General features: G+C 39.2%; 1 protein-coding gene across 2 annotated transcripts in view; it reads right to left on the bottom strand.

Annotated features, from left to right (window-relative positions):
* The window catches only part of EPB41L4A (erythrocyte membrane protein band 4.1 like 4A), a 350,398-nt gene that overhangs the window by 181,719 nt on the left and 141,298 nt on the right, over window positions 1-27,381 (bottom strand). For both annotated transcript variants that reach the window (XM_089684738.1, XM_089684739.1), the window contains 3 exons: window positions 19,924-19,975; window positions 17,112-17,190; window positions 14,564-14,661 (listed from right to left, as the gene is read on the bottom strand). In XM_089684738.1, the coding sequence (XP_089540864.1) occupies window positions 14,564-14,661; window positions 17,112-17,190; window positions 19,924-19,975 (229 nt within the window). The remainder of the gene's footprint in view (window positions 1-14,563; window positions 14,662-17,111; window positions 17,191-19,923; window positions 19,976-27,381) is intronic.

Genomic DNA, 27,381 nt, shown 5'->3' with positions numbered 1-27,381 from the left:
AAAGATAGATGTGAAAAAATTACTTTATATCCCTGCTCCTGAAACTAATTTTTTGTCAGTGAAACAGCTCACAAAACAAGAATGTAGTAACCTTCCAAGGTGACAGTTGTGCCATCACAAAAGAGGATATCTTACTTGCAAAGGCTAAAATTACAGATGAACTGTATCAGCTGAACTGCAATAAAGTGGTTAATACTGCCAAGGAAGAAAAACATTCAAACTGCATTCACACATGGCACAGACAACTTGGGCACAGACGTCTTGACTAAAGAAACTAACTGAGAATGATTATACAAGCCTAATAAAAATTAGTCCATGTGATCAAACAATGAAATGCACCAGTTGTAGAAAAGGGAAAATGACAAGAAAAGCCTTTGCAAAGCAGAGTAACAGCAGAGCTAAAAAACCTCGGACTTGCATCATTCAGATCTTTGCGGTCCAATGAAAAAGTTGACTCGAGGAAAGAAATGGTATTTTCTCACTTTTATAGATGATTACTCCAAGTATACTAAACTATAACTGTTACACAACAAATGTGAAGTACCAGAGATACTTGAACAGTATTTATCAAGTAAGCCACAAATCTGGCAAAATGTTGTGTGTATTGCGCATAGACAATGGAGCTAAATATACAGGTGATAATACAAAGGTGATTCTCAGAAAACATAGCATAATGTCCTATGTACACTTCTGAATGATGGAAACTGACTGCTGGAAAGCGTAGGTTAAAAAATGTCTGTTTAGAAATGTTTGCATAACGCGTTTATGCGCGTTTGCGTTTAGAAGCTTTTTTTAAAGATAAGCACAGGAGAACCTCCCAAATGCCCAGAATGCACTGGAAAGTGGTAAATTGTTAACTATTTCAGACTGTTTCAGAGAAATACAGAGAGTAGAAGCAGAGAGAGCAGTATGTGTTGAGATTAGCTTAGGTGTGAGTTGGCCATTAACATTTCTTTTGTTTCCAAGGGTGGGAGAGGTCTGAGGTGTGAATTGGTCATTACAATGTGTGACAAGCTTGGTATGAACATCCTGTGTTCAGTGTTTTGTCCATTTGAGTACCTTGAAAATGCTTTGCATGCATTTTTCATGGTGAAAAAAGGCTCTGAACAGCATTGGGACCTGGAAGAGTTGAAAAAAAAAAATTTAAACACAAACACTTATAAAAGCGATTATCTGCGTTTACAAGTGTTTTGCGTTTGAAATGCTGATAAAATCAACTGCTGAACACAAGTTTTCTGCGTTCAAAACAACGACTGTAAACTCAAATGCCTGTAAACGACTGCAAACGAAGATGTGTACATGGACACATAGGAAAACATTAGGGTGAGTTCAGGGGCTGCTGAAAAAAACACTGAACAGCTCCTAAACATGAGTTTATCAGCTGCAGTGTACATGGGGCCTAATATTTCGAACTACTGTACCATACAACACAGAACAAAATGGGGCTGCAGAAAAATGAACCGTACTCTGTGTGAGAGTTGAAGAACCATGCTTTTTGATGCAGATATGCCAACCACATACTGGGGGGAGACAATTATATCCACATGCAAAATCGACTACCAGGAAAATCAACTGAGAAAACTCCATATGAACTGTGCAATGGAAAGACCCTGAATTTGAACCATCAAAACATTTTTTGCACATGTGCACATCCCAAAAGAAAGATGTACAAAATGGGATGCTCACGCAAAGGAAGGTGTACTTGTGGGGTACAGTGAATCTCAAAAGGGATACAGAATTCTACACCAAGACACAAACAAGGTAACCATCAGTAGAAGTGCAATTGTCAATGAAACGTCAGTGTGTTGAGAATTTCATGAAGTAACACAAATGTTTCAAACTGGGAGACATTCAACATCAGTATCACATGAAGATAAGCAACAAAGTGACACAGACAATCTAAATATTGTAAAAGAAAAAAACAGGCCACAAGAGGCTTCAATAAAAAATCCACCAATCATTCATGGTATGAGAAGCAAAGACTTCCAACCCATGAGAAAAAAGTGGATCAGAGCTGCTGATGAGGAGATGACATCTCTTAGTGAACTGCAGACATGGACACTTTCAGAGTTACCTCATGGTAAAAAGAGATTGCAGATGCTTTGACAAAATGCTTACAAGAAACACATTTAAAGAACTGAGATCCGAAATGGGACTAATATAAAGAGCAATTGTTGAATAGGGGATTTGAATAGAGTGTTCATGTATTTTGTGCAACAACTACATCACTATTCAGAAGAGAGATATTTTTCAGCCAGTAGATGGCAGTGTTTATATGTTTGTAGCTGTATCTATGGTAAGCTCTATGTCTTTTCTCAAAATAAAGTTTCATGTTTCCTGGTTGCAGTGAGGCAGAAAAGCACATGTGGACTGTGCACTGTCTGTTCTCTAGGGCTATATACAGAATTTCTAACAATTATACACAGCACAGGCTGTATTACAAACCACAGATATCTGTCATAAATGTTTCATCAATGTGGGTTCCTTTCTTCATATGCTATAGACCTGTCCCAGATTACAGGAATATAGGAGAGGAGCTCCTAAGAAAAACCGATAACCTTGAAGAGACTCACTATGTCAATTTGTTCATCTTTTAAGTTTCCTTTCATGAGAAATATTAAAAAAAAAGGAAATCTACTCTACTTTGTACTAACACTCAATAAACATTTCACTGACAAAAAAATGAATCAGTTGGGCTAAAAAGCAAATAAAGCCTTATAAAATACTGTTCAGTACTTTAACACTATAGATGACACTGAAGACAAAGCCGCACCACTTTTTAAACAAAATATATACATTTCTTTGCAAATTCAGTATGATATAATAACAATGCACAGACTTAACCACTAAAACAATTCATATATCCTCAGTCTTAATGAGAAGCACCTCTTAATCAATATGTCCTGTTAGTAAACAATATAGTACACCATTCTCTCAAGAAAAAAAAATGCATACACAATGAAATATATAATTATGGACACAACAATGCAAATGGCGTACAAAAAAGAACCGCCAGTTGGAAAAGATCCTGGTCCTATCACATCCAATCTGTAATATCAGCATCCTAATAAATCATGACCCCCACAATGCTGAAATAATAAACATAAAAACTTCTCAACAAAAATCAAAAGCATGGCATAGTTCAAGTTGATTATACAGTGGGGATCGAAAGTTTGGGCACCCCAGCTAAAAATTTGCATTAATGTGCATAAAGAAGCCAAGGAAAGATGGAAAAATCTCCAAAGGCATCAAATTACAGATTAGACATTCTTATAATATGTCAACAAAAGTTAGATTTTATTTCCATCATTTACACTTTCAAAGTAACAGTAAACAAAAAAAGGCGTCTACAAAAGTTTGGGCACCCTGCAGAATTTATAGCATGCACTGCCCCCTTTGCAAAGCTGAGACCTGCCAGTGTCATGGATTGTTCTCAATCATCGTCTGGGAAGACCAGGTGATGTCAATCTCAAAGGTTTTAAATGCCCAGACTCATCTGACCTTGCCCCAACAATCAGCACCATGGGTTCTTCTAAGCAGTTGTCTAGAAAACTGAAACTGAAAATAGTTGACGCTCACAAAGCTGGAGAAGGCTATAAGAAGATAGCAAAGCGTTTTCAGATGTCAATATCCTCTGTTCGGAATGTAATTAAGAAATGGCAGTCATCAGGAACAGTGGAAGTTAAAGCAACATCTTGAAGACCAAGAAAAATATCAGACAGAACAGCTCGCAGGATTGTGAGAAAAACAATTCAAAACCCACGTTTGACTGCACGATCCCTCCAGAAAGATCTGGCAGACACTGGAGTTGTGGTACACTATTCCACTATAAAGAGATACTTGTACAAATATGGTCTTCATGGAAGAGTCATCAGAAGAAAACCTCTTCTACGTCCTCACCACAAAAATCATCGTTTGAACTTTGCAAATGAACATATAGACAAGCCTGATGCATTTTGGAAACAAGTTCTGTGGACCGATGAGGTTAAAATTGAACCTTTTGGCCGGAATGAGCAAAGGTACGTTTGGAGAAGAAGGGACACAGAATTTAATGAAAAGAACCTCTGTCCAACTGTTAAGCATGGGGTTGGATCAATCATGCTTTGGGGTTGTGTTGCAGCCAGTGGCACAGGGAACATCTCACGAGTAGAAGGAAAAATGGATTCAATAAAATTTCAGCAAATTTTGGATGGTAACTTGATGCCATCTGTGAAAAAGCTGAAGTTAAAGAGAGGATGGCTTCTACAAATGGATAATGATCCTAAACACACCTCGAAATCCACGGGGGATTACATCAAGAGGCGTAAACTGAAGGTTTTGCCATGGCCTTCACAATCTCCTGACCTCAACATAATTGAAAATCTATGGATAGACCTTAAAAGAGCAGTGCGTGACAGACAGCCCAGAAATCTCAAAGAACTGGAAGACTTTTGTAAGGAAGAATGGGCAAAGATACCTCAAACAAGCATTGAAAGACTCTTGGCTGGCTACAAAAAGCATTTACAAGCTGTGATACTTGCCAAAGGAGGCAGTACAAGATATTAACTCTGCAGGGTGCCCAAACTTTTGCAGACGCCATTTTTTTGTTTTCTGTTATTTTGAAAGTGTAAATGATGGAAATAAAATCTAACTTTTGTTGAAATATTATAAGAATGTCTAATCTGTAATTTGATGCCTTTTGGAGATTTTTCCATCTTTCCTTGGCTTCTTTATGCACATTAATACAAATTTTTAGCTGGGGTGCCCAAACGTTCGATCCCCACTGTACAGTATCGTCACTATTATACATTTTCAAACCCAAATAGACCAGAGCAATTAAATATTTATTATGATTGTCAGCTCTGTCTAGTGGCTATAAGGCAGCACTTTCCTGATTCTATTCTCTGTGAATGAATAATATTGGACCTGGAGAGAAAATAGTCAAATAATATTCAGTGTTGCCCCCAAAGAATGAATGGACAAGCAGTTTCATAGGATGGATAGCTCTGAAAAGTTTTCATAAATGCACTCCTTGGCATGAAGATATAGGCCAGTCAGCTCTGGGCAAAACAATCAGGATGTCACCCTTCTCAAAAATAAAATGCATTTTTATGAAAGGATAAAGGTAAGCACTCTTCAATATCTTAATAAATGTTAGGCGGCTAGAGCTTACAATACCTGTGCTTATCAGTCCTTCCTACCTCAATAAAATGTATATATAAAGGGATGAAAGTGCAGGAGCTGTTTTCAGCGCTTCTTAGGCTAGATTTGTACTATCTCGTGGATTGACATTTTAGCATTATTTGCTGGAGATGCACTGGAAGGTTGTTTGTGCAAGATAAAAACACAGCTTCAAAGTTCTATTTATTTGAAGAAAAAGCTTTACGATTGAAGAAGGTTAAGGCTGGAATTGTATTATAGTCGAGTCTGAGAGAAGAGAAACTTTCGTGTTTTGAATCTTCTTTTGAAGCATCCGTCCTTTCACACTAGCTTTTCTTTTTTGGGTGAAGGTACCTCAATGATAGGTTGAAGGGAATGATTGCAGATAAAAATGGAAGTTGTTTATTTGTATTTGCTCCCTATTGTATGTTTGTTTGCTCTCTTTCAAAGACGGATTGTATTTTGCAGCTACTTTCTGCCCACATAAATATGTCTCTTTTTGTTATCTGATGCAGGAGAGCGCTATCCTCATTGAAATTCCTCATGTTTGTGTCCCTTCAGCCACCTAGCCAGGCTGCAACGTGTGAAGATAGAATATGACAGCATATTATAGACTTTTATTTTCACAGGAAAGCAACGTGGAGCACAGTGGTATGACCATTTCTTAGATATGTATTATATTAAATGGGTTGTGTGCATTTAAACATTTAAAACCTCCTTTACCTGTATACATTGTAAATTACCATCATAAGTTATGAAATCAGGAGATATCTATGGACTACTCATTACTGAAATAATAACAACTTTCCCTCCAGAGGATCTACCCCCTTTCCTGACCAGGCCATTTTTTGAGATACGGCGCTGCGTTACTTTAACTGACAATTGCACAGTCATGCAACGCTGCACCCAAATTACATATACGTCCTTTTTTCCCCACAAATAGAGATTTCTTTTGGTGGCATTTCATCGTCTCTGCACTTTTTTTTTCTTTGTACTATAAACAAAAAAAGACCAACAATTTTTAAAAAAACTATATTTTTGACTTTTTGCTATTAAACATGCCCAGTAAAAAAAATGTAAAAATCAAATTTCATCATAAATTTAGGCCAAAATGTATTCTGCTACATGCCTTTGCTAAAAAAAAATCCAAATACATGTAAGTTAATTGGTTCACATGAAAGTTATAGCTTTTACAGATGGCGGTATATATATTGGAATTTTTTTTTTCATTTTTTTTTACTAGTAATAGAGCCGATCGGCGACTTATAGCGGGACTTTGGTGGGCATTCTGTCAATGAGGGGAACTGATTTGATGTCACTGACATCCCCAGTGACACCAATACACTGATCAGTGCTAATAAAAAGCAATGACACTGTATTAATGACACTGGGCAGGAAGGGGTTAACATCTGGGGCGATCAAAGGGTTAACTGTGTGCTGTTTTACTGTTTGCTGTGTGTGTGCTTTAGACTGTAAGCAGACTGCTTCGTATGGCTCTGCTATGCAACAACAACCGACGGTGATACTCGTCAATCGCCAGGTGCCAGTGGGGAATCACTGGCCGAGATCTGATGATTGGCAGCCGAAGGCCGCAAATGACGGCGCGGGTAGAGCGCGTGCGTGCCCCCTATCTGGAACTGCAAAATAGAGTATATATATATGTAATTTTGCACAGCCGAACCGCCCTGTAGAGTGGCTTGCTCTGGGGGCACTTGTGCATGCTCTCTCCTGAGTCGCCTTTGTTTGTCCCCGCTTGCTCCTCACTGGCTGTGATTGACAGCAGTGGGCGCCAAACACTCTGCTGTGTCTCAGCCAATGAGGAGAGAGAAACCCGGGAGAGCTGAGGTTCTCATGCACAACACTGGATTGAGATCGGGCTCAGGTAAGTAAAAGGGGTTGTGGGGGAAGCAGCACACAAAGTTTTTTACCTTCAGGAATAGAATGCTTGAAGGTAAAAAAACCTTCAGCCTTCACAACCACTTTAACAACTCAACACAAAAAGGAAGACAAGTGTCCACATGGGAGCTGAAATCTATGCTGGCATGGACAACAAACAAGATATTAACCTCTTTTTTTTACAGAAAGGGTTGCTGTTTTGCTAAGCGTCCTATGGTTTTCTATTAATTGGACATTTTACCTATTCTACATAGTGGAGTCCTCATTTTAAATTCTCTGGGAGATCTCAGTTCTAAATTCTCAGGTCTACCTCCCTTTTCTACACACACTAGGCTTTATGAACAGTCCATGCTGGATCCTCTATTACTTCAGCAGATGAAAGGTAACATGGGATGCAGCCAATGCTCTGCAAAAGTCACATACTGTATATTACAGCTGAGCATGAGATCCAGAAAACTGCAAAGTAAATCAGTAGGGGGACAAATTAAAAATTAAGTGTAAAGCTACAAGCGACTTAAAAATGAGACTTTGATTTCTAGCATCTACAAACATACAAATATCAAACTCTAATAAACTCCATCTAAATTAACAGTTTATTAGTATCCTAAAAAAAACATGTAGAGTGGGGTGCTTATATATTTGGTACACCTTTGCACTTTGGTGCCTTTCATTGTTTTATTAACTATTTTATTTTATGTACATTTTTGCTGCCCTTTCTGATAGGTTCGTGCCACTTTTGTACTACTATCTTGTATTTTGAAAAAAAAAATGTTTTCAAGATTGAACATAAAAAACATGTAGAGGGCATCCACGAAAATAATCCATAAAACAACATCTACATGTTATATTGACTATTTAGCTATCATATTTAACCAGTACATTGTAGCCATTGTCCATGGGTCTACGCGTTTTGATAGAGACACTTTTTCAGGTTGCAGGATATGCAGCCTTTGCTAGTTGGTACAGAAAGCTTGCTTAAGCACAATCTGCAAAAAAATCATATAAGTACTACAAATATACATACATTATATAGTATACTATAAGTATATAATTTATGTATATAGTATTTACATATATCTCAAATTAGCATAATATCAGTCTTTATCAATTTATGTGCAATTAGTATCCAATAAAACAAAGAACATTGTCTGTCTCCTACTTATGAATATACATATTATTTGTATTATTATTATTATACAGGATTTATATAGTGCCAACAGTTTGTGCAGCGCTTTACAATATAAGGGAGACAGTACAATTACAATACATTTCAGTACAGAAGGAATGTGAGGGCCCTGCTCGTGGAGCTTACAATCTAGAGGAAGGGGGAGATGATACAAAAGGTGATAGCTGCGGGGGATGATCTGGTGGAGGTGATTCAAGTACAGTTCTTAGGTGGGGTAGGCTTCCCTGAAGAAGTGCATTTTCAATGATCGCCTATGATTTATTGTAGACTGTGCTTACAAAAGCTTTCTGTATCAACCAGTGAAAGCTCTTGCAAATCTTGGGTCCTGAGGAAGTGGCTCTATGTCATGAAACGTGTAAACCCTTGGACAAAGAAACGCTATAATGTGCTGGTTATACGTGATAGCTAGATAGCCAATATAAAATGTAAATATTGTTTTATATACTGTACATATATGGGATTATTTTGACGGATGCCCTCTATATGTTTTTGTATGATACAAATAAACTCTTGTTTTAGATAGAATTTGTTAGCGTTTGGATGCTGGAAATCAAAGTCCCATTTTTGTAGCCCGTTATCTACTAGACTAAATGGATGCCTGCACCCAAAACTTTATATAGGCGTCCTCACCAAATTGCTACTTGCGTATAAAGCTAAAAATCATTTATAAAGCAGGTGAGCTCTTACTTTTATCTCACTCACAAGCTTCCATCTTTCACAGGGTAAGCCAGTTGCCTCACATGACAACATTTTGGCCTGAACTACAGTGTAGGATCCTGTACATGTCCCACAGCTCCATAGCTGGAAATATTTGCAAGGCAGACCAATATTGGAGTAACATGGTTTAGGTGTTCCAACTCTCCTTCATTTAAACCATATTCCTCTTTTTTCCTCAGTTCCTCTTTTTGGTCTGAAGTACAGACCTACCTGAAAAAAATGCATCATTTAAAGTGGAACTCCAGGCAGAGGCATTTTTTATTCATTTCCAGTGGTGAGATGTATGCTATGTCAGGATCGCTTCTCTGTCCTTCAATATCTACAGCTCTAGCTATACTGCTGGCCTGCTTAAGTTCCACTTCAACAACAGAAGTATTATACTACACTAATCATTTCATCCCACCTCTATATTCTTGCATCTATTGGTTTGGAAAGGTAATATGAAGAAAAATTAGCTGGGAAAAAAGCACTTTTGGCTAAATCAGTGTTTCTCAACCTTTTTTCAGTCAAGGCACCCTTTAAATTTATGGACAGTCTCGAAGCACCCCAGTCTCAAGACTGTCCATAATTTTAAAAGGGCCCCCCATTCTAGAAAAACAATTCTAACAGCAACATCGACACATGTAGGACACCCAACATTAGAGGTGATTTATCCTTCCAAAGCAAATACACTTTTGCACACTGGTACTGACTAGTATTCCAGTGTTTCTCTTCTCCCTCAGTTTGGGGGTATACAAAAAAGCAGTTACCTTTTCTGGACAGATAAACCGTGGGGATATGTGCATGTTTTAGAGATGTACTAAATATGCTTTGCTTTGTTTTTGTTTATTTTGCCTTCATATACGATTTATTCCTTACAGATATATACTTCTACCATACAAGATGTATTGCCACAAATGCATGCCAAGTGCTCCCTTTTACTATTTATTTATATAAGTCCTTGTTATAATTTAAAAAGGGACTACATTGGTGAATGTTACGTTTAAGCACTGTTTTTGCATTCGTTTTTTTAATTATATGTATATACAAGGCGTTGCTATGACAATCACTTTTCAAAGCAGGCCTTTTTGTTGGCTAACAGCCTCTGTGGGCTAAATTACAATGTTGTTTCTGCTAGGAAAAGGAGAGGGGTGTCACACCTATGACTCACATTGTCTATTTTAGCAGAGAGTCTGTAAAATAAGAGAACTGCTTAGGGTTACACCTGCAAGTGGTAAATAATACATATTAGTATATATAAATATATATATATATATATATATATATATATATATATATATAGCATTATTTCCTATTTGCCTTACATTTACATTAATATTGCATAATAATTATTTTATCAATGGTCACATGCCATGGAGAAAAGACAGAGAACATTGTGTGATCTAGTAAAACAAAGGCTGTCTTTATTGTTTTTATTTTTTTTTTGTAGTCTGCATAATGTCATAAATGTGAATCACATTTAAATGCATTCTCTGAGTTACCATGGTATTTGTTATACAGCTGAATGGCACAGACACCATACTGAGCAGTATTGGTAAATGGACAGGACATATGACACTACAAAACACCCTGCTTAACCATCAACATGATCATGAACAATCATTAACCACTTCATGTCCGGACACTTTCACCCCCTTCCTGCCCAGACCAATTTTCAGCTTTCAGTGCTATCACACTTTGAATGACAATTGCGCGGTCATGCAACACTGTACCCATATTAATTTTTTAGCATTTTTTTGAGACAGATAAAGCTTTATTTTGGTGGTATTTATTCACCACTGGGATGTTTATTTTTTTTGCTATGTAAATGAAAACGTCCAAACATTTTGAAAAAAAGTGCTTTTCTTATAAAATTTTGCAAATAAATACTCTTTCTTCATAAATCTTGGCCAAAATGTATTCCGTTATCTTTTTAGTAAAAAAAAATAACCCAAATTAGTTTATAACCAAAAATTATAATTTTTAAACATTTTTCTTTTACATTTTTCTTTTTTTATATTATTATTTATGTTTTGTTTTTACATACTGTCACCCTAGCAGTACAGTGTCATGGTGACACTGTACTACTTGTGGGGGGTGATGGAAGATTTTTTTTTTTTTTTTTACACTGATTGCACACATAGTAAGCAATGATGTCAGAAGTGACATCTTGCTTATTACTCTGCATGTGATCACTGACTGGCTAATCAGTGATCACATGATCGGGTCCCGTCCAATGATCGGTGTTCCACTGTGTCCAGAGAACACAGCGGGCACCGGATCGCGGTGATGCGCGCTCCCAGGGAGCGCGCACAAGCAGGGGGCGGGGAGGCCGTTTATAAATGGCCACCCGACCCTGCACTGCCACCATCCGGCCGTTTATATACAACGGCCGGACGGGAGGTGGTTAAACAAACATAGCCTCCAAAGCACATTTTGCTGATCATTCTTATTAGATCTAAGACCTGGTTTACACTAGTTCGATTTTGGATGTGACTTGAATCACACAGAATCACATACCAAAGGAAATCACATTGTTTTCATGTCAATGTGACTCAGCATGGATCGACTTTGGAAAATGTTCCTGTACTACTTTGGTGCAATCCCAGTGTGATTTCAGCCCCATAGAATATACAAACCTTATCAAAGTTGCATCCAATGATCTTACTTCCTCGGAGGGGGGAGTGGAGGGTGGCTAGCTTCCCTTTTACCCCTACTTTTATTTCTACTCCCCCCAAATTCCCCCTCCCTTAAAAATATATTTTTTTTTCTTTTCTTTTTCTATTTTTTCTCTTTATCCCTTTCTCTTTTCCCTTCTCCTGTGATCTTCTTTCCTCTCCACCTGCTCATTTTATTTTCTGTATTCTGAACTGTTCTGCTTCTTTAAATCTTTTTGTTCTGTTTGGTACACTTGATGATCATAATAAGTAAATCAGTTAGCGCTGTCTTCCCTTCCCACCCTTTACACCATTCGATCCCTTTTTTCCCTTAGTATGGTGAATGTATTGGTTTGGTATGTTTACTGTAAACCAAGTACCTCAATTAACATGGGTGACATATAGATTTCTAAGCATGGAAACCCCTTGGGATAAATGCTTATGCACTGTTTATGTTTTTTACATATCTATGAGCACAGTGTTACCCAGAAAACTAAAATTTCATCATAAATTTAGGCAAAAATGTATTCTGCTACATGTTTTTCGTTAAAAAAAATCCCAGTAAGTGTATATTTATTGCTTTGTGTGAAAGTTATAGCGTCTACAAACTATGGTATAGATAATGGAATTTACACAGCTTTTTCTTTCTGACTGGCCATCACATTTCTTGAGGTGCTAAAATACCAGGATAGTACAAACACCCCCAAATGACCCCTTTTCGGAAAGTAGACACCCTAAGCTATCTGCTGAGAGGCATATTGAGTCCATGGAATATTTTTTTTTTCCACAAGTTTCTGGAAAATGACACAATCATTTTTTTTTTACACAAAGTTGTCATTTAAATGATTTATTTATCGCACAAGCCATGGGTATATGTGGAATTACACCCCAAAATACATTCTGCTACTTCTACCGAGTATAGGGATACCACGTGTGTGAGACTTTTTGGGAGCCTAGCCACATACAGGAGCCTGAAATCCAATGACCACTTTGAAAGTCTGAAGGTTCGAAACTTCCTCATTACACTTCCTCACTACCTATCACAGTTTCGAAGGCCCTGAAATGCCAGAATAGCACCAAACCCCCCAAATGACCCCTTTATGAAACGTAGACACCCCAAGGAATTTAAAAAGAACCATGGTGAGTATTTTGCAGATCTAATTTTTTCTCACAAGGTTTTGAAATAGAAAAAAAAATAGAAAAAATATGTTTTTGTTTTTTTTCTTCATTTTCCAAAAACTTGTGGCAACAAATTAGATCTGCAAAATACTTACCATGCTTCTTATCAAATTCCTTGGGGTGTCTACTTTCCAAAAAGGGGTAATTTTGGGGTGTTAGGTGTTATCCTGGCATTTCAGGGCCTCCGAAACTGTGATAGGTAGTCTGGAAGTGTAATGAGGAAATAAAGCCCTTTAAAAGCCTGAAGGTGCTTATTGGATTTGGGGGTCCTGTACTTGGCTAGACTGCCAAAACGTCTCTGCAGCCATGCTCCCTGTCAGTGATTGCCGGGACCCGGCGGGTAATGACCGGCCGGGACCCGGTGATTGACACCCACGGCCGCGATCAGCAGCACAGGTATGGCGGTCGCGCGCCTCGCGCGCGCCCCCTACCTGTTTTGAAGAATGACGTTTTAAACCGTTGTTCTGCGCAGCGGTGCCGCTGCGCAGAATGACATTTTAAAACGTCGTTCTGTGCAGTGGTGCCGCCCTGCGCAGTATAAACACTGTGGCTGGTCGGCAAACAGTTAAGGTAATACCTCAGCTGTGCTTGAGGAATTGTATATATTGTTTATCTATCATACGCTAACCTGTATATTTTGTTCTAAATACAGAATGTAAGTATGTATATATATATATATTAAAGTCTGAAACACATTTGCATTACATATGAAGGCCCTGTTTCCTGTTTTGCAGTGATACACCATGGTTCTGTTTTACTGTTTATCCTCACAATGCATGTCATGGAGCTCCATAGCGCTGTGGAAGTTCACTGGAAACTACAAGCCGACAGCTGCTAAAGCTGGAACTTGCAGTTCATTCATTCACAGAAGTCTGCAAATTAATGACTCGGTCGTGTGGGCGGAGCCCCGCACGGGCACGATGTTTTCAAATCTGACATATTACGGGAAAATTCTCCCCGTTCTTCTGTCATGGGGGGGAGAGTCAGCAGGCGGCAGCTGCAGCAATGGGAACATGTTACATGTTCCACCCTAAAAACACGTGAAACATGTAACATGTTCCCAAAGGTGAACTTAATGTCGTAGGGTTGATATACTAAAGAAGTAGAGAATTTTTTTTTTTTAATTTCATTTGCACATGACTAAAAATTTCTAGCAAACATAGTTGTACCTTATTCACTAATCCTATACATTATATCCTTCTTTCGTAAATTAGCCGTTTTATGTCAACAGTGATAAAAACACATCTAAACCCAAAAACAAAATATAATATGTATCAGCTTACCAACCTTAGATGTAATGGCTGCATTAGTTTCCTAACTTGTGGGGGTTTTTTTCACTAGGTGATACAGCCAGTAGTGCACTTCATGTCCTAAGGTGACAATGCTCACTCATCATATTGTAACTGCGGAGAAGGAGTGTTGTGGCTCTAGGCTGCTCTCCTGATTTGGACTACAAACACTTCACCCTCTCCTCATCTCCATTACATAGGGAATTCACAGAACTCCCATAACCGTAAAGGAAGGTGACAGAGGAGTTTAGATTTTTACTATGATAGCTTGCACCAGCAAAAGGAACACTTCTCATTAAGAGTACGTCATATCCCTTGTGCTGTTTTTTTTTTTAATTTACCTAATCTTAGTCTTTAAAACATTCTATATGTTATAATTATATGCTGTGCCTTTAAAAGGTTAACAGAATAACATGATATAGTTCTGATATTTTTGTATTAAACAGGAAACCAAGCATGTTCATGAAGTTTATACAAAATGTCTAAGTTGCCATGGTAATTTTCTTTTTAGAGGTACTTACACTGGATGGCATAGGCTCCAAGCTGGGCAGCAATGTTAAACGGACAGGGTAGACGACCTTGCAAAACATCTTGCTTAACCTGCAGAAAGAACTGATACCTAGAAGAAAGAAAAGTTCCCTCTTCAACATATACAAATAATATACATGAACAAAAGTAAATAAAGAGATCATTCATTCACTCATTTATATAAGTGCAAAGATGAATTCCATATCTGAAATGTGTAAATATTTGTAAGGGAGGAAATCCATCAGAAATAATCAGAGCATCCAAATTTATTTATTTATTACAGGTACTTTTATAGTGCCATCAATCTATGCAGCGCTTTACATATATATATTGTACATTCACATCAGTCTCTAACCCTCAAGGAGCGTACAATATAAAGTTCCTAACTTACATTCATACATACACATACTAGGGACAATTTAGACAGGATCCAATCAACCTACCAGCATTTCTTTGGAGTGTGGGAGGAAACTGGAGTACCCAGAGGAAACCCATGCAGGCACAGGGAGAACATGGAAACTTCAGGCAGGTGGTGCTGTGGTTGGGATTTGAACCAATGACTCTAGTACTGCCAGGTGGAAGTGCTAACCATTTAGCCACTGTGCTGCCCATAGCCAAATTACGTGAAATGTAAAATAAATAGGCACACAGTGTATGTAAGTCTACTATGGAAACAGCAGTTTTTTTTTGTATGTCCACTCAAATATCGACAATCATGAATTTATTGTAAAGGTAATATTACCAATTTTTAAACGGTAGTTTTACTAATAACTTTCATCTAGCCCGTGTTCATAACTATTCATATTCAATATATTTACAAGGTGCATCTTTTCCCTTTCATTGAAAATTGTTGATCAGGGCATTGTCAAATCTGTTTATTGGAATCAATTAACTATGCATTAAAGCATGGTACTCTATATTTATGTATGTATTCAATTATCATTAGGCAGAATGAGCTGTGAGCCAACATCACCATCAGACGCAATCAAATTCTGATTTACAAACATGAAAACAAAGGCCATCCAGCCTAAATGAACATTTGTCACCCTCCGGTCGCTCATTCCTTCCTTTTATATATGGACAAAATAAGAAAATAAAAATCCCCAGATGGGCCCCAGATCACCTGTTATACAAAACTTGGTATAACTAACGCTATATCAGATCAACTCAGTCATTTTGTATCTACCTATTACTCTGTGTGCCAAACAACTACAGAAATGTCTGCTTTATTTGCTTCTAAAAAGACCGCTATTGTGCAAGGGGACCGGTCTTGCACTCGGAGGATCAGCGGATTAGGTAAGTTTATCTTTGCTTTCCGAGCCTAGACAAAAATGAGTATTTAACCTATGCAGTGTGGCACAGCACAGAAAATAGTAATTTTGCCCAGAATTCTTCTTTAACCACTTGCCTTCCAGGCACTTTCACCCCCTTCCTGTCCAGGCCAATTTTCAGCTTTCAGCACTGTTGCACTTTGAATGACAATTGCGCGGTCATGCAACACTGTACCCATATGACAGATAGAGCTTTCTTTTGGTGGTATTTAATCACCACTGGGTTTTTCTATTTTTTTATAAACAAACCAAAAACTGAAAATTTAAAAAAAAAAAGTTTTTTTCTTAGTTTCTGTTATAAAATTTTGTAAATGAGTAATTTTTCTCCTTCACTGATGTGCGCTAGTGAGGCTGCAGTGATGGGCATTGATAGGCTGCACTGATAGGCACTGATGAGGAGGCACTAGTAGGTGGCACTGATGGGCATTAACAGGCATCACTGGTGGACATTCACAGACATCACTGATGGGCACTGAAAGACAGTATTCATATATGGCACTGATAGGTGGCACTGATAGGCAGCACTGACTGGCACTGTTATTTGGCACTGACTGGAACTGTTAGGTTGCACTGACGGGTACTGATAGGCGGCACTGACAAGCACTGATAGGCGGCACTGATTGGCAGCACTGACTGGCACTGATAGGTGGTACTGACTGGCACTGATAGTTGGCATTGAAAGGCCGCTCAGATGGTCACTGATATGTGGCATTGATGTGCACTGGTAGGCACTGATATGTGGCATTAATGTGCACTGATGGGCACTGACAGGTAGCATTGATGGGCAAAGACTGGTGGCATTGATGGACACTGACAAGTGGCACTGATGGGGCTACACTGATCATCAAGGCACTGATCATCAGTGCCCTAATGATCAGTGTAGATGTCCCCTCTGAGGAATGCCGATTACCAGCTCTCCTCTCCTCACAAGCTGTCAGCGTGACAGCTCATGAGGAGAGATATGCTAATAACCAACATTTCCTTATTTACATGCGATCAGCTGTGATTGGACACAACTGACCACATGACAGAGCTAAAGTCATTGGCTCTTTCCACTGAACGGTGATCTGGGGGCGCAAACGCACGGCTAGAGTGGTAGGACGTCATATGACGTCCTCCCAGAACAAGAGAACCACCTTGTGCCCGTCATTTCCTTATATGGCGGACGGGAGGCGGTTAAATATCAGAATATACAGTACATGTAAATTACCTGGTTATCTCTTCTTTTAGTTTACAAGGATCTTCTGCATAGAACTTAACACCAAAATACAGAGTGTATGGAGGACCAGCTGAAAGTAGATATAGCAAAAATATCATAGTTATTCTTACGTCATACAGTAAAGCGCTGAAAAGCAATTGATTTTGTATCATTTTATGCTACACATATAAACATATAGTATACTACAGTCTAGTAAACTTTCACACGGAAAATAATAATTTCTCTGAAAGTGAAACAGAAAAGATGGAAATCCCCAGGTATTAAGGCCAAATGAAACACAATTCACCTTAACCAGACAATGCCAGATAACTGCAGCTCAACACAACACAACACAGTCATATACCTAGACAAATACATCACATACAGCATTTAACAAGTCTCTGGTCTAATTAAACTGTCTCCAGCTTCACATGGTCGTTCCAACACCCCAAACCCCTTAAATTAATTGGTAGATTGAAGCCAACAACAGTCTTTAGAGGGTGTTCAGTTTGGCAAGCACAATCTTGCTGCCAAGCAATCATTTGAGTTCATAGTACAAACATGTTGTACACTACAATACTATAGCACTAATGGAACTGATACATCAGTGTCTTAAGCCAGAATTGTGTATAATCAATAATGTATTGATTCACGGCAATTCAAATTTTCATTCTCCAATTTTAATTTTCCGGTGAAGACTTGAATCTGAATGGCTCCTTTGAGACACTAGATAAACATGAAATACTGTGTGCAGATGAGCTCATTTATCAAAGTGTCTGAGGAAAGAGGTGTTTCAGACATTCACTGTTGCCAGATTAGATTCTCCCTTTCCACCATGGGAAAATTAACGGAAGTCTTACTGATAGCTACAGGAACACACTGAATGTCACAGACATTTTATTTTAAACTGTAATTTCAGCAAAAACTGATATTTAATAGCACAACTATTAACCCATCCCTGCATGCCAGGGTGCTAGGGATAAACCTGGATTCTGAACTATCCTTTCAGGCCCACATCCAATCCCTGTCCAATCATGCCGCCTTGACCTCCGCAACATCTCCAGAATATGCCCCTTTTTAACCAATGATACCACAAAGCTTCTAATTCACTCCGTGGTTATCTCTTGCCTCGACTACTGCAACTCCCTCCTCATTGGCTCACCTTTACATAGGCTATGCCGCCTCCAGTTCAACATGAATGCTGCTACCAGCATCATCCACCTTACCAACCATTCAGTGTCTGCTACCACTCTCTGCCAATCCCTCCACTGGCTTCCACTTGCCCAATGAATACATTTAAAATACTAGCAACAACTTACAAAACCATACACAACTCTGCCCCCAGCTACATCACCAACCTGCTCTCAAAATACCAACCAAACCGCTCTCTTCGACAACTCTAGAGATCAGTGGTCATGTGTTTGCGGAGTTCTCACCCTTATAACCGGCGGGGGACAGATGCAGCATCGGACCGATGCTGCACCCACCTAGGTATGAATAATTTGGGGCAAAAAAAAGCACACTTCTCTTTTACATAAAAATACCAGACCTGGGTGGACCATTCAGAATGCACCCAAGGAACTTGTACTAATAACTGGTACGATTAAATTAGAACGATGGCCTCTCCTAAACATATATGTGCTGCAGCACCTACAGTTTTCTCTTAGCCCCCCCTGCAATGTCCAAGAAAAACCCAATACTCCACCGAGTGAAGCCTACCCAATGCTGATTATTGTGATGGAGTGGTAATAATTCCACATGAAAAGTACCAAAGTAGGATGAAACAAACGTTGGCTGCATGGCTATCACACACATTGTATGTACCGGTATCACATACATAAAACATTCTCAACACCTGCACACTAACTACATTATATACTACTGACCCCTGCAATCATTATGTTTTATTTTAAAACAGTTGTTGGTTGCTCAGTGCTCACTATTGGGTTGATTTACTAAAACTGGAGAGTCCAAAATCTGGTGCAGCTCTGCATAGAAACCAATCAGCTTCCTTGACTTTTTGTTAAAGCTTAATTGAACAAGCTGACGTTAGAGGCCGATTGGCTACCATGCAGAGCTGCACCAGATTTTCACTCTCCAGTTTTAGTAAATCAACCCCTACGTTATTGATTTTCCTGCAGGTAGGCTTTGTGTAGAAAAGCATATTAATGGAAGAGTTTCATTTTTTTTAAATTGTATTTATCAGCTGAATGCTGAAAAAGTCAGCAAGTCCCATGCGGTACACTTACTTTCTCTAATGACTGTGAAGCTTTGCCATGCAAATGCATATTGCTTTTTTGGATGAATTTATCACTTATTTTGGAAACGCTGGGGCCAGTAAATTTAACATTTGCTCTATTACATTACTAAGACCCTCTACAGAATGGGATATCCAGTTAATTTTTACTTGGGATTGATGAACTGTCTGTTGACTATATTATTTTGCTTATTAAACTTTCTGGTCATCATGCTTTTTATGGTTGGCATCTTTTATGGTAAATAAATGAATACTTGATACGTCCCACTCTGGTATCAATGGTACTGCATCTTGGCAACTGCATCCGATGTTTTAAACATGATGTGATACATATAGCACAACACCTATGGCTGGTTAATATTTGAAGTTGACTGCATCTGTCAAGTTCTGATTGCTACTCTTGCTCCTTGCACAATGTATAGGTTTGCTTCAGGTGTTGCTTGCCCACATCTGAAAACACTGGCCAAAGTTTGCCACTTCTGCTAAAGATCTATGCACTCTTCAGTTTAATCAAGCAATTAGGTTTGCTGCTGTACATCATGCATCTTAGAAAAACACAATACTTACTGCTAATCAGGTCTTTGTGTTCAGTGATTGTCTTTGCAGGATCCAGCCAGTACTGCAAAGAAACAAAACACAAACATGTTTTATTCAAAGACACAATTACCTATAATGCCCCATTCTTACCATAAACTGTACTTTTTAACTAAAAAAAAAATATTCATTTAATTTGTTCATAACAATACTATAGTATAGTCATAGCAGAACACAATGGTTCTAAAAAAGTCAAACTGCAGCAAACATTGTCATATTGTTTCTGCACTCTGAATGTTGGACTTGCTAATCACTAAGGCCTCATGTACATTGGACTTAAAAAATGTTGCTTTTATAGATGTTTGACATTTTTTTCAGCCAGTAAAAGCACCGCTATGTATGCCTATGTGCTCATCCATACAAAGGCGTTTATAGGCAAATTAGAAGAGAAGAATTTATAGGCTGAAAAAACACACCAAAGGCACACCCAGGAGAGGAGCTGAACAGCAGAAAAAATGCTGAATGCACCTAAACGCATGTAAATGTGTCTAAACGAGCTTAAACGCTAAATGCATTTAGAAGCATTTGAGTGTTAATGCATTCCAATGGGCAAAAAAAATTTATATTCTGGCCAGTGGAATCCAGTAAAATTCAAATGCTTGATGTGCCTAAACTAATCTAAATGCATGATCCATACATGACTTTAGGCACAGTTTTTTGCAGCTTTTCTCCTGCCAGGAGTTCTGGTGTTCAGAGGGGTAAACAGAATCCCTGTGAGCATGAGGCCTAAAAATGAGAAAATCTTTTAATATAGCCAAGGAGTGATGGAGACAAAATTAACCACGCTAAACAGTTCTGAAGAATGGAGAAATCCGTCCACGAGTACAAAAAATACTGGAGTCTTTCTACTCAAGAAGATATTTGCTTGTCTCACTTTTATCACAGATCTGAAAAAATACAGGGTTCATTGCTTATTTTAACCTCCCTGGCGGTATAATTATTTCAGATTTTTGGTGCTGAAAGCGGTACCATTATTTTGCATGGAAATTTGGCGTTTTATATTGTAGGCCTGTAATTCTTAGGAATAACTCACTGAAATCTGTCCAAACAAGAGTCTAGTAAACATCCCGGGTATGATAAAACTTGAAACACGAAATCATAAAATATATAATTTAATAAATATTCATAAAAAATAGTAATATAATAATAATAAATTTAATTCAATAATATAATCAAACCAAAAACACTGAAATTTGAAATATAGCGGCAAATTCACATATCACTGAGCTCAGTCGCAGAATCATTTTCAGTGTCTGATGACGATTTTCCCCACGAATCATTATCACTCAATTCTGCAAGTAGTTCTAATTTACTATCACTGTTCTCTAGCTGGTCTAAAACCGATTTTGACCTAAAGGGACGCTTTTTGGACGCCATGGACATTTCTCAGTTTCCATGCAATAAGAACAGTAAAAATGCAGGCAGGGCACAGGACAAAGCACTAGGGACAAAATGTATGTGAAATGGCTTGATACAGTAATGTCTTACTATGTGATTTTAGTGAATGTCACTTTTTGTAATTTTCAAATTTCCCGCAGTTCCGTCCCCCGTACGTCCCGACGCTCGCAGGGGACGGAAACCAGAAGACAGATGCCGGCATAGGCCAGAGGACATTGCCAGGGACACTGCAGGAGGGACATCGCAGGAGCGCAGGACAAGGTAAGTGATCGAAGGATCGTGGAGCAGCTCCGCATGGTATTCCCGAGTGTAGCTCGGGGTTACCGCTTGTGGTGCTACACTTCGGAATACTGCCAGGGAGGTTAAGATAGTCGTAAGGGCCATGCAAATCATTTCTTTCTGCCCCGTGGCCAAATGTACATCAGAACTGTTGATTTATAGTATATATACAACCTAATATTATAAAGCAATTCATTCTAAATTGCATACAGCTTTTTCAGGCTACTTGGTCTAGTGTATGGAAACCATGGTTTCTGTAGAGTACGGCTTGATGATGGACACAGTGGAATGCAGTTTGGAATAAATGGCTCTATAAAAATACCCTGATAGGAAATGTTAACCCTTCCCAAATCTAAAAAAATAATTTGGCTATATATACACTTTAGGGTATTCTTAGGACATGCGTCTGCATTCACATACAGTATCTGCGCTAACTGGTCACTGTTTAATGAATCTCTTTACTGCGGAGATGGCAGTGCTCTACCAACTGAAAATGTTAAAGGGTCAGTCCACCTTGAATTGATGTTTTACTGATGAGCAGGTGTTGCACATTGAAATTAACCACTAGCTTTTTCTTTTATTCTTCAGATTCCAACAGTCATATCCTTGCACATGAAATCTGCTTAGTTGTTGCAGCCATTAACGATTAATTTCAGACTTGGATATTTTTGCATAGTTACACTGGTCCAGCTTGGTCTAATATAAGTATGCATATTGTACACCTGGCTGATCCCTGTGGAATTGAAGAATCCCTGTAGTAGCCCATATTCACTGAATACAAGAGGTTCATTGATTGAACGACGTGGAGTTCATAACACCCTGCCTCTCCACCTCGTTCAGAGAACACTTTGCATTAATTAGGGAAAATGCAAGGTGTTCTATGAATGGTGCCTGAATAAACCAAACAACCCCCTGTGTTCACTATGCAGCAGGGCTACACGGAATCCAGAAAAGTGCGAGAATCTATGTAGTAGCAGTAGCTACTACAGTGATTCTTTGCTTCCACAGGGTTCAGCCAGGTATGGAATATGCATACTTACACTGATCCATTCAAATGGACAAATATAACTTTGAAAAAATATCTGTACCTGCAATTCAGCTTTACGTTGTTTACAACCCTCATTGTTCCCTGGTATACTTTTGTTATAATAGTTATTTATTTATTTCAGGTACTTATATAGCGCCATCAATTTACGCAGCGCTTTACATATATATTGTACATTCACATCAGTCTGTAACCCTCAAAGGGTGTACAATCTAAGGTTATAATAGTTATTACAAATGGAGGGCTGAAGCTGTTCTGCTGCAGAAAGATATAGACTTCATAGCAAGCAGATCCCAGTGGTGTGATATTTACTGGATACTCGTAGCCCAACAGCAACAAGTCAGAATAAAGGACTAATTCCTATGGCCAATGCACTTTGCTCTTGTTTTTTGCGCTTTTTTTTTTTGCTGAATAAATCTGAAAAGTCAGTAGATGAGCCAGCACTGTAGTACCCATCCATAACAAAAAACTCTCAGCTTTAGGGGGAGCTGCCCTTTAACTTGGGAATATTAATATATGATAAAGTCAAGTAATTTGAAATACATTTTTATATTATCTTTTGCATTTAAACATAATATGATAATACTGGATGCATTAAACAACCAATTTGAAGAGATTATCGAGAGGAAAATGTAATTAGCAGATAAAAAGCTAATTATGGCAAGAAGATTGGAATTAATTTCACCCTGGTTATGTCGGTGAAAGGTGAACTCCTAACCATCAATATCTTTCTTTGCAGACTTATACAGTGCACAGTAATGCAATGTGTCAGCGTAGAGCGAGAGGTAAGAGGAGGACCTGTCTATCTCCTGATCGCCCGTCACATAAAACGTACACTGCATGACAAAGCGCAGGCCTTCACACAGCACAGAAACATACAACAAAGAATGAGGGGATCCATTACAGACCGGGGCACAGACTCAACACCAAGTCTCATTCATCAGCATGTTATCAAATTGTGTTGTAAACTTCTCATAAAGACACATGATGATTGCTAGAATCAACCTATACAGATGGGATAAGTTATCCAGTCATCTTCGTTGGATGGGGTTTACATGAATAGTCCCCTGATAAAGCAGCAAGACAAAGTGCTATAGTGTTCCTTGATTTAGTATTCTGGCTCAGTCAAGCAGACACAAAAACACACTTATGAGCTGTTTAAATGGCCAGAAAAAGAGGAAAACAACCCCAACCCAACAAACAGAGGCGTCTGTGCAGCCTCAAAGCCATCTGGGAAAAGAACGCAGAAAAGGCTGCCTAGCTTAGAACACAGGTCTCGTTTTCAACCATCTACTACTGATTTTTTGTTTACTGTAACATTGACATTTTGTAATGTGACATTATCAGACTCTAAACAGCCTTACATCCAATACTATAAAAACATCTTCATTAGAACAAAGCTGAGTTGTGTGAACACAGCAGAACAAGCAAAGGACAAGCTCACTTTAAGGAGATAATCATGAAAAAACAGACAGTCCACCTGCAAGACAAATATACTTACCCAGGTACGCTTCCCGATGCAGCATGCCAGCCGGTCTAAGCTCCAGTGTTGGCTGGCGTTGGATCTCACTCGTGGGAATGATGTCATGACATTGTCACAAGACAGTGTTTGGATCTGATGAATGGCCACATGGAGGGTTCCCTCAAACCTGGTATCACATCTCCTTTATCTTGGGTCATGTATGGCATCCTTAAAAGAGAAGCATTGTTTTGTTTTTTAAATCATACTTACCTAAGTGGGTGCTGAAACAATCTGATATCTGTCCCACAGCAGCTCTAAGGCTGAGAACTGAGCGATCAGACACTGCAGATCACTCAGGTCTCCTTGCTGCTCTGAGCTCACTGGAGTGCTGGGCTGTGGAGCGGGCAGGTATGACTGGCTCAGGCTCTCAGAGACTCCCTGAAAGGCTGAGCCAGGTGCCGCTTCAGGCTCCTGTGGCAATCCCGACCATATGGTCACAATCTTTTCCCAGCCTGAAAGCCCACTGTCAGCTGAAAATGGGCCAAAGGAGTGTAGAACGAACTGCACTCCTGTGATCCACAGGAAAAGTACAGCCAAACAAGCTTTGGCTGAACTTCTCCTTTGAAGAATAAATTCACCAATCCAATTTTACAATTCCCACCCCCTGAACCCTATTACCTTGTCTGCTGGGTTGTCCACAAAAAACAAACTTGCATGCTTAGCAAATCAATCGTTGTCTGGTGTATGCCACTGTATGTATATCTGGTGCGCTCCGGGCCTTGTGCCACCATCTTCTCATGTGATGTTATCAGGGGGCTAGTGATCTATCCTGGTTCTTGCAACCAGCCCCTGATGACGTGCTGCAGTGCATGTGCAGTAAGCAATGTAGTGGGGATTGCATTGAAGCCTCCTGGAATGTATGATATCAGAATCTTAGGTGCCTTCAGGCAGGGAGGGGGAAAGACATCATTCTCACCTAGAGCCCTTTAACACCTATTTGGCATAGATCATGTTTCTCATTTGTATTTTTGGTATGTTTTATTTTAAGGAAGAAAAAGAAAAAAACTTTCAAGAATAGAGAACTCTCCAGATGGGCAGATGGGCTAATACCGCATGCTTCATGCATTTACCACTTCAGTAGGATTCCTATATGCACAATAACACACAAAAAACACAATCTGCAGGAATTTTCATAAATATACTGCACTGTGGCACAAATAATGTAAAAAAAGGCTGAATTATAATCATTTTTTGGAGTATGGGAACTGCATTTCTAGAGGCAGATTGCATGCGGTTTACTAGAGAAACACTAAGAAGTGAAAACACCCTGATTTTAATTATTTGACTTATTTATTTTAGCATGTGTCAATGAAAATGGCCATCTGATTGGTTACTTTGGACAGCACACACAGTTCTTGTTTTAGACACTGATAAATGAGGAACATGACATGAGTAGTGTATTACAGTACATTCCAGTGTGTAGGATTACACTGAGGCCACAAGACAAAGTAGTTCGTCTTCAGTCAGACAATTAAGTGAGGTGTCAAACACAACACGTTATATCAGCACTTCATCCTGCTGCCTTCATGGCTGATGAAAGGCATGAAAAGACAAGATTGTTGCTGAAAGCAGTGACTAGATATGTAGTACAAGATAGTGTTCACTTTCTCTGTCTGCGCATTGTTTTCTTTCTGTCACCAGTGATTATAACCGAACAAACATCCCTTCAATCACTGCAATACTTTATGGGCACGGAGCTGTGACGCGCACGGAGAGGAAAACAAACCATTTCAGAATATAAATCTATACCTGTACCAGTGGTGGTCAGCTTTTATGATATAGGGGGCCTTAAAGTGTTACTAAACCCAGCATTCACTATATCTGGTCTCCCACAGGACACAGAACATGGAAGTGCAATTATTTTAGTAAATATAAACTGCTAAATACCTTTTCTCATCAGCAGTTAGAGCAGTCTTATGATTTCTATCAGTGACCAGCAGAGCACTGGTTAAAGCTTGTAGGAGGAGTTTTCATTCTGCTCTAGGAGGATGCAGAACCCCTGACCTCTGTCTGGACAGTGCTGATTGGCCCTGCGCTGATAACATGCACTCTCCCAAGAAAAAAAAGCCTCTCTAGTAATACACACCAAACTGAGCATGTACAGAATGTCTCCACACAATATGTCTCATCAGGAGATAAGAGAGGGACACTGGAAGAAGGGGAGGATCAGAGAAATCTGGATCAAACAGCATTTTTACACAATGCAGAGGATTACCCCTTAGGTTCCACAGTAAGTATAGCAAGCATGCTTTACTGCATATACAGACTGATTTTACCATTGACTGCAGACATGCAACAGGAGATGGTCAGAGACAATGGGCATGCTACAGGAGATGGTCAGACTACAGACCCGATACAAGAGATGGTCAGAGTCTACGGGCATGCTACAGGAGATGGTCAGAGACCACAGGCATGCTACAAGATATAGTCAGAGACTATGGGCTGCTAACATCAATCACCATCAAGCACAAGGCTTGGATTCACCTTTCGGCCTCACACGAGCGTTCCATATGTCCATTTTTCATCTGTCCATTTACGGGTGAAAAATGGACCCCCATGTATTTCTATGGCCTTGCGGATGTAAACTGATGAACATCTTTTTACATCCGTTAATGTCCGCATCCGTTAACATCCGTATTTTTGAACGGAAAAAAACCCTATTTTTCTTCCACATAAAAACCCACAACGGACGAAAAATGGGTATCAGTGGATTGTATGCAGCCCAGCAGGTAAGGAAAGGGGGGGGGGGGGCGAGCGCTCCCCCCCCCTCCCCTGAACCATACCAGGCCACATGCTCTCAACATGGGGGGGATGAGTTTTTTGTCATCAGCTGTCAGCGGGGCTCCCCACTGACAGCTGAATGTAAAAAAAAAAATCAATCACGATGCCCGCCGCCGCCGCCGCCCGAACAAAGAAAAAAAAACAAAGGCTCCGCACCAGACGCTGGCTCCCACCGTGTGACTGCTCCGATGGCTTGGCAGGTTTTAAATATGTAAGGGGCAGGGTGCGGGTGACAGCGGGCATCGTGATTGACATTGGATCTACTGTGGGGGACATTCTTTTATTTTCCTTCTTTTAATAAAGGACTTGTCAAAGAATGTCTCCTGTCTTTTTTCACACTACACTTTTTTTGTGAATGAGTAATGGTACCATGTACCCCTAACTCATTCACATGGGGGGGGGCCAG

This window comes from Staurois parvus, unplaced genomic scaffold (genome assembly GCF_062004578.1).
Source record: "Staurois parvus isolate SC_StPar_1 unplaced genomic scaffold, SC_StPar_1.0 ptg000354l, whole genome shotgun sequence".
Classification (NCBI taxonomy): domain Eukaryota; kingdom Metazoa; phylum Chordata; class Amphibia; order Anura; family Ranidae; genus Staurois; species Staurois parvus.
Note: the sequence above shows the minus strand (reverse complement) of the source record. Positions and strands in the feature narration are given on the sequence as shown.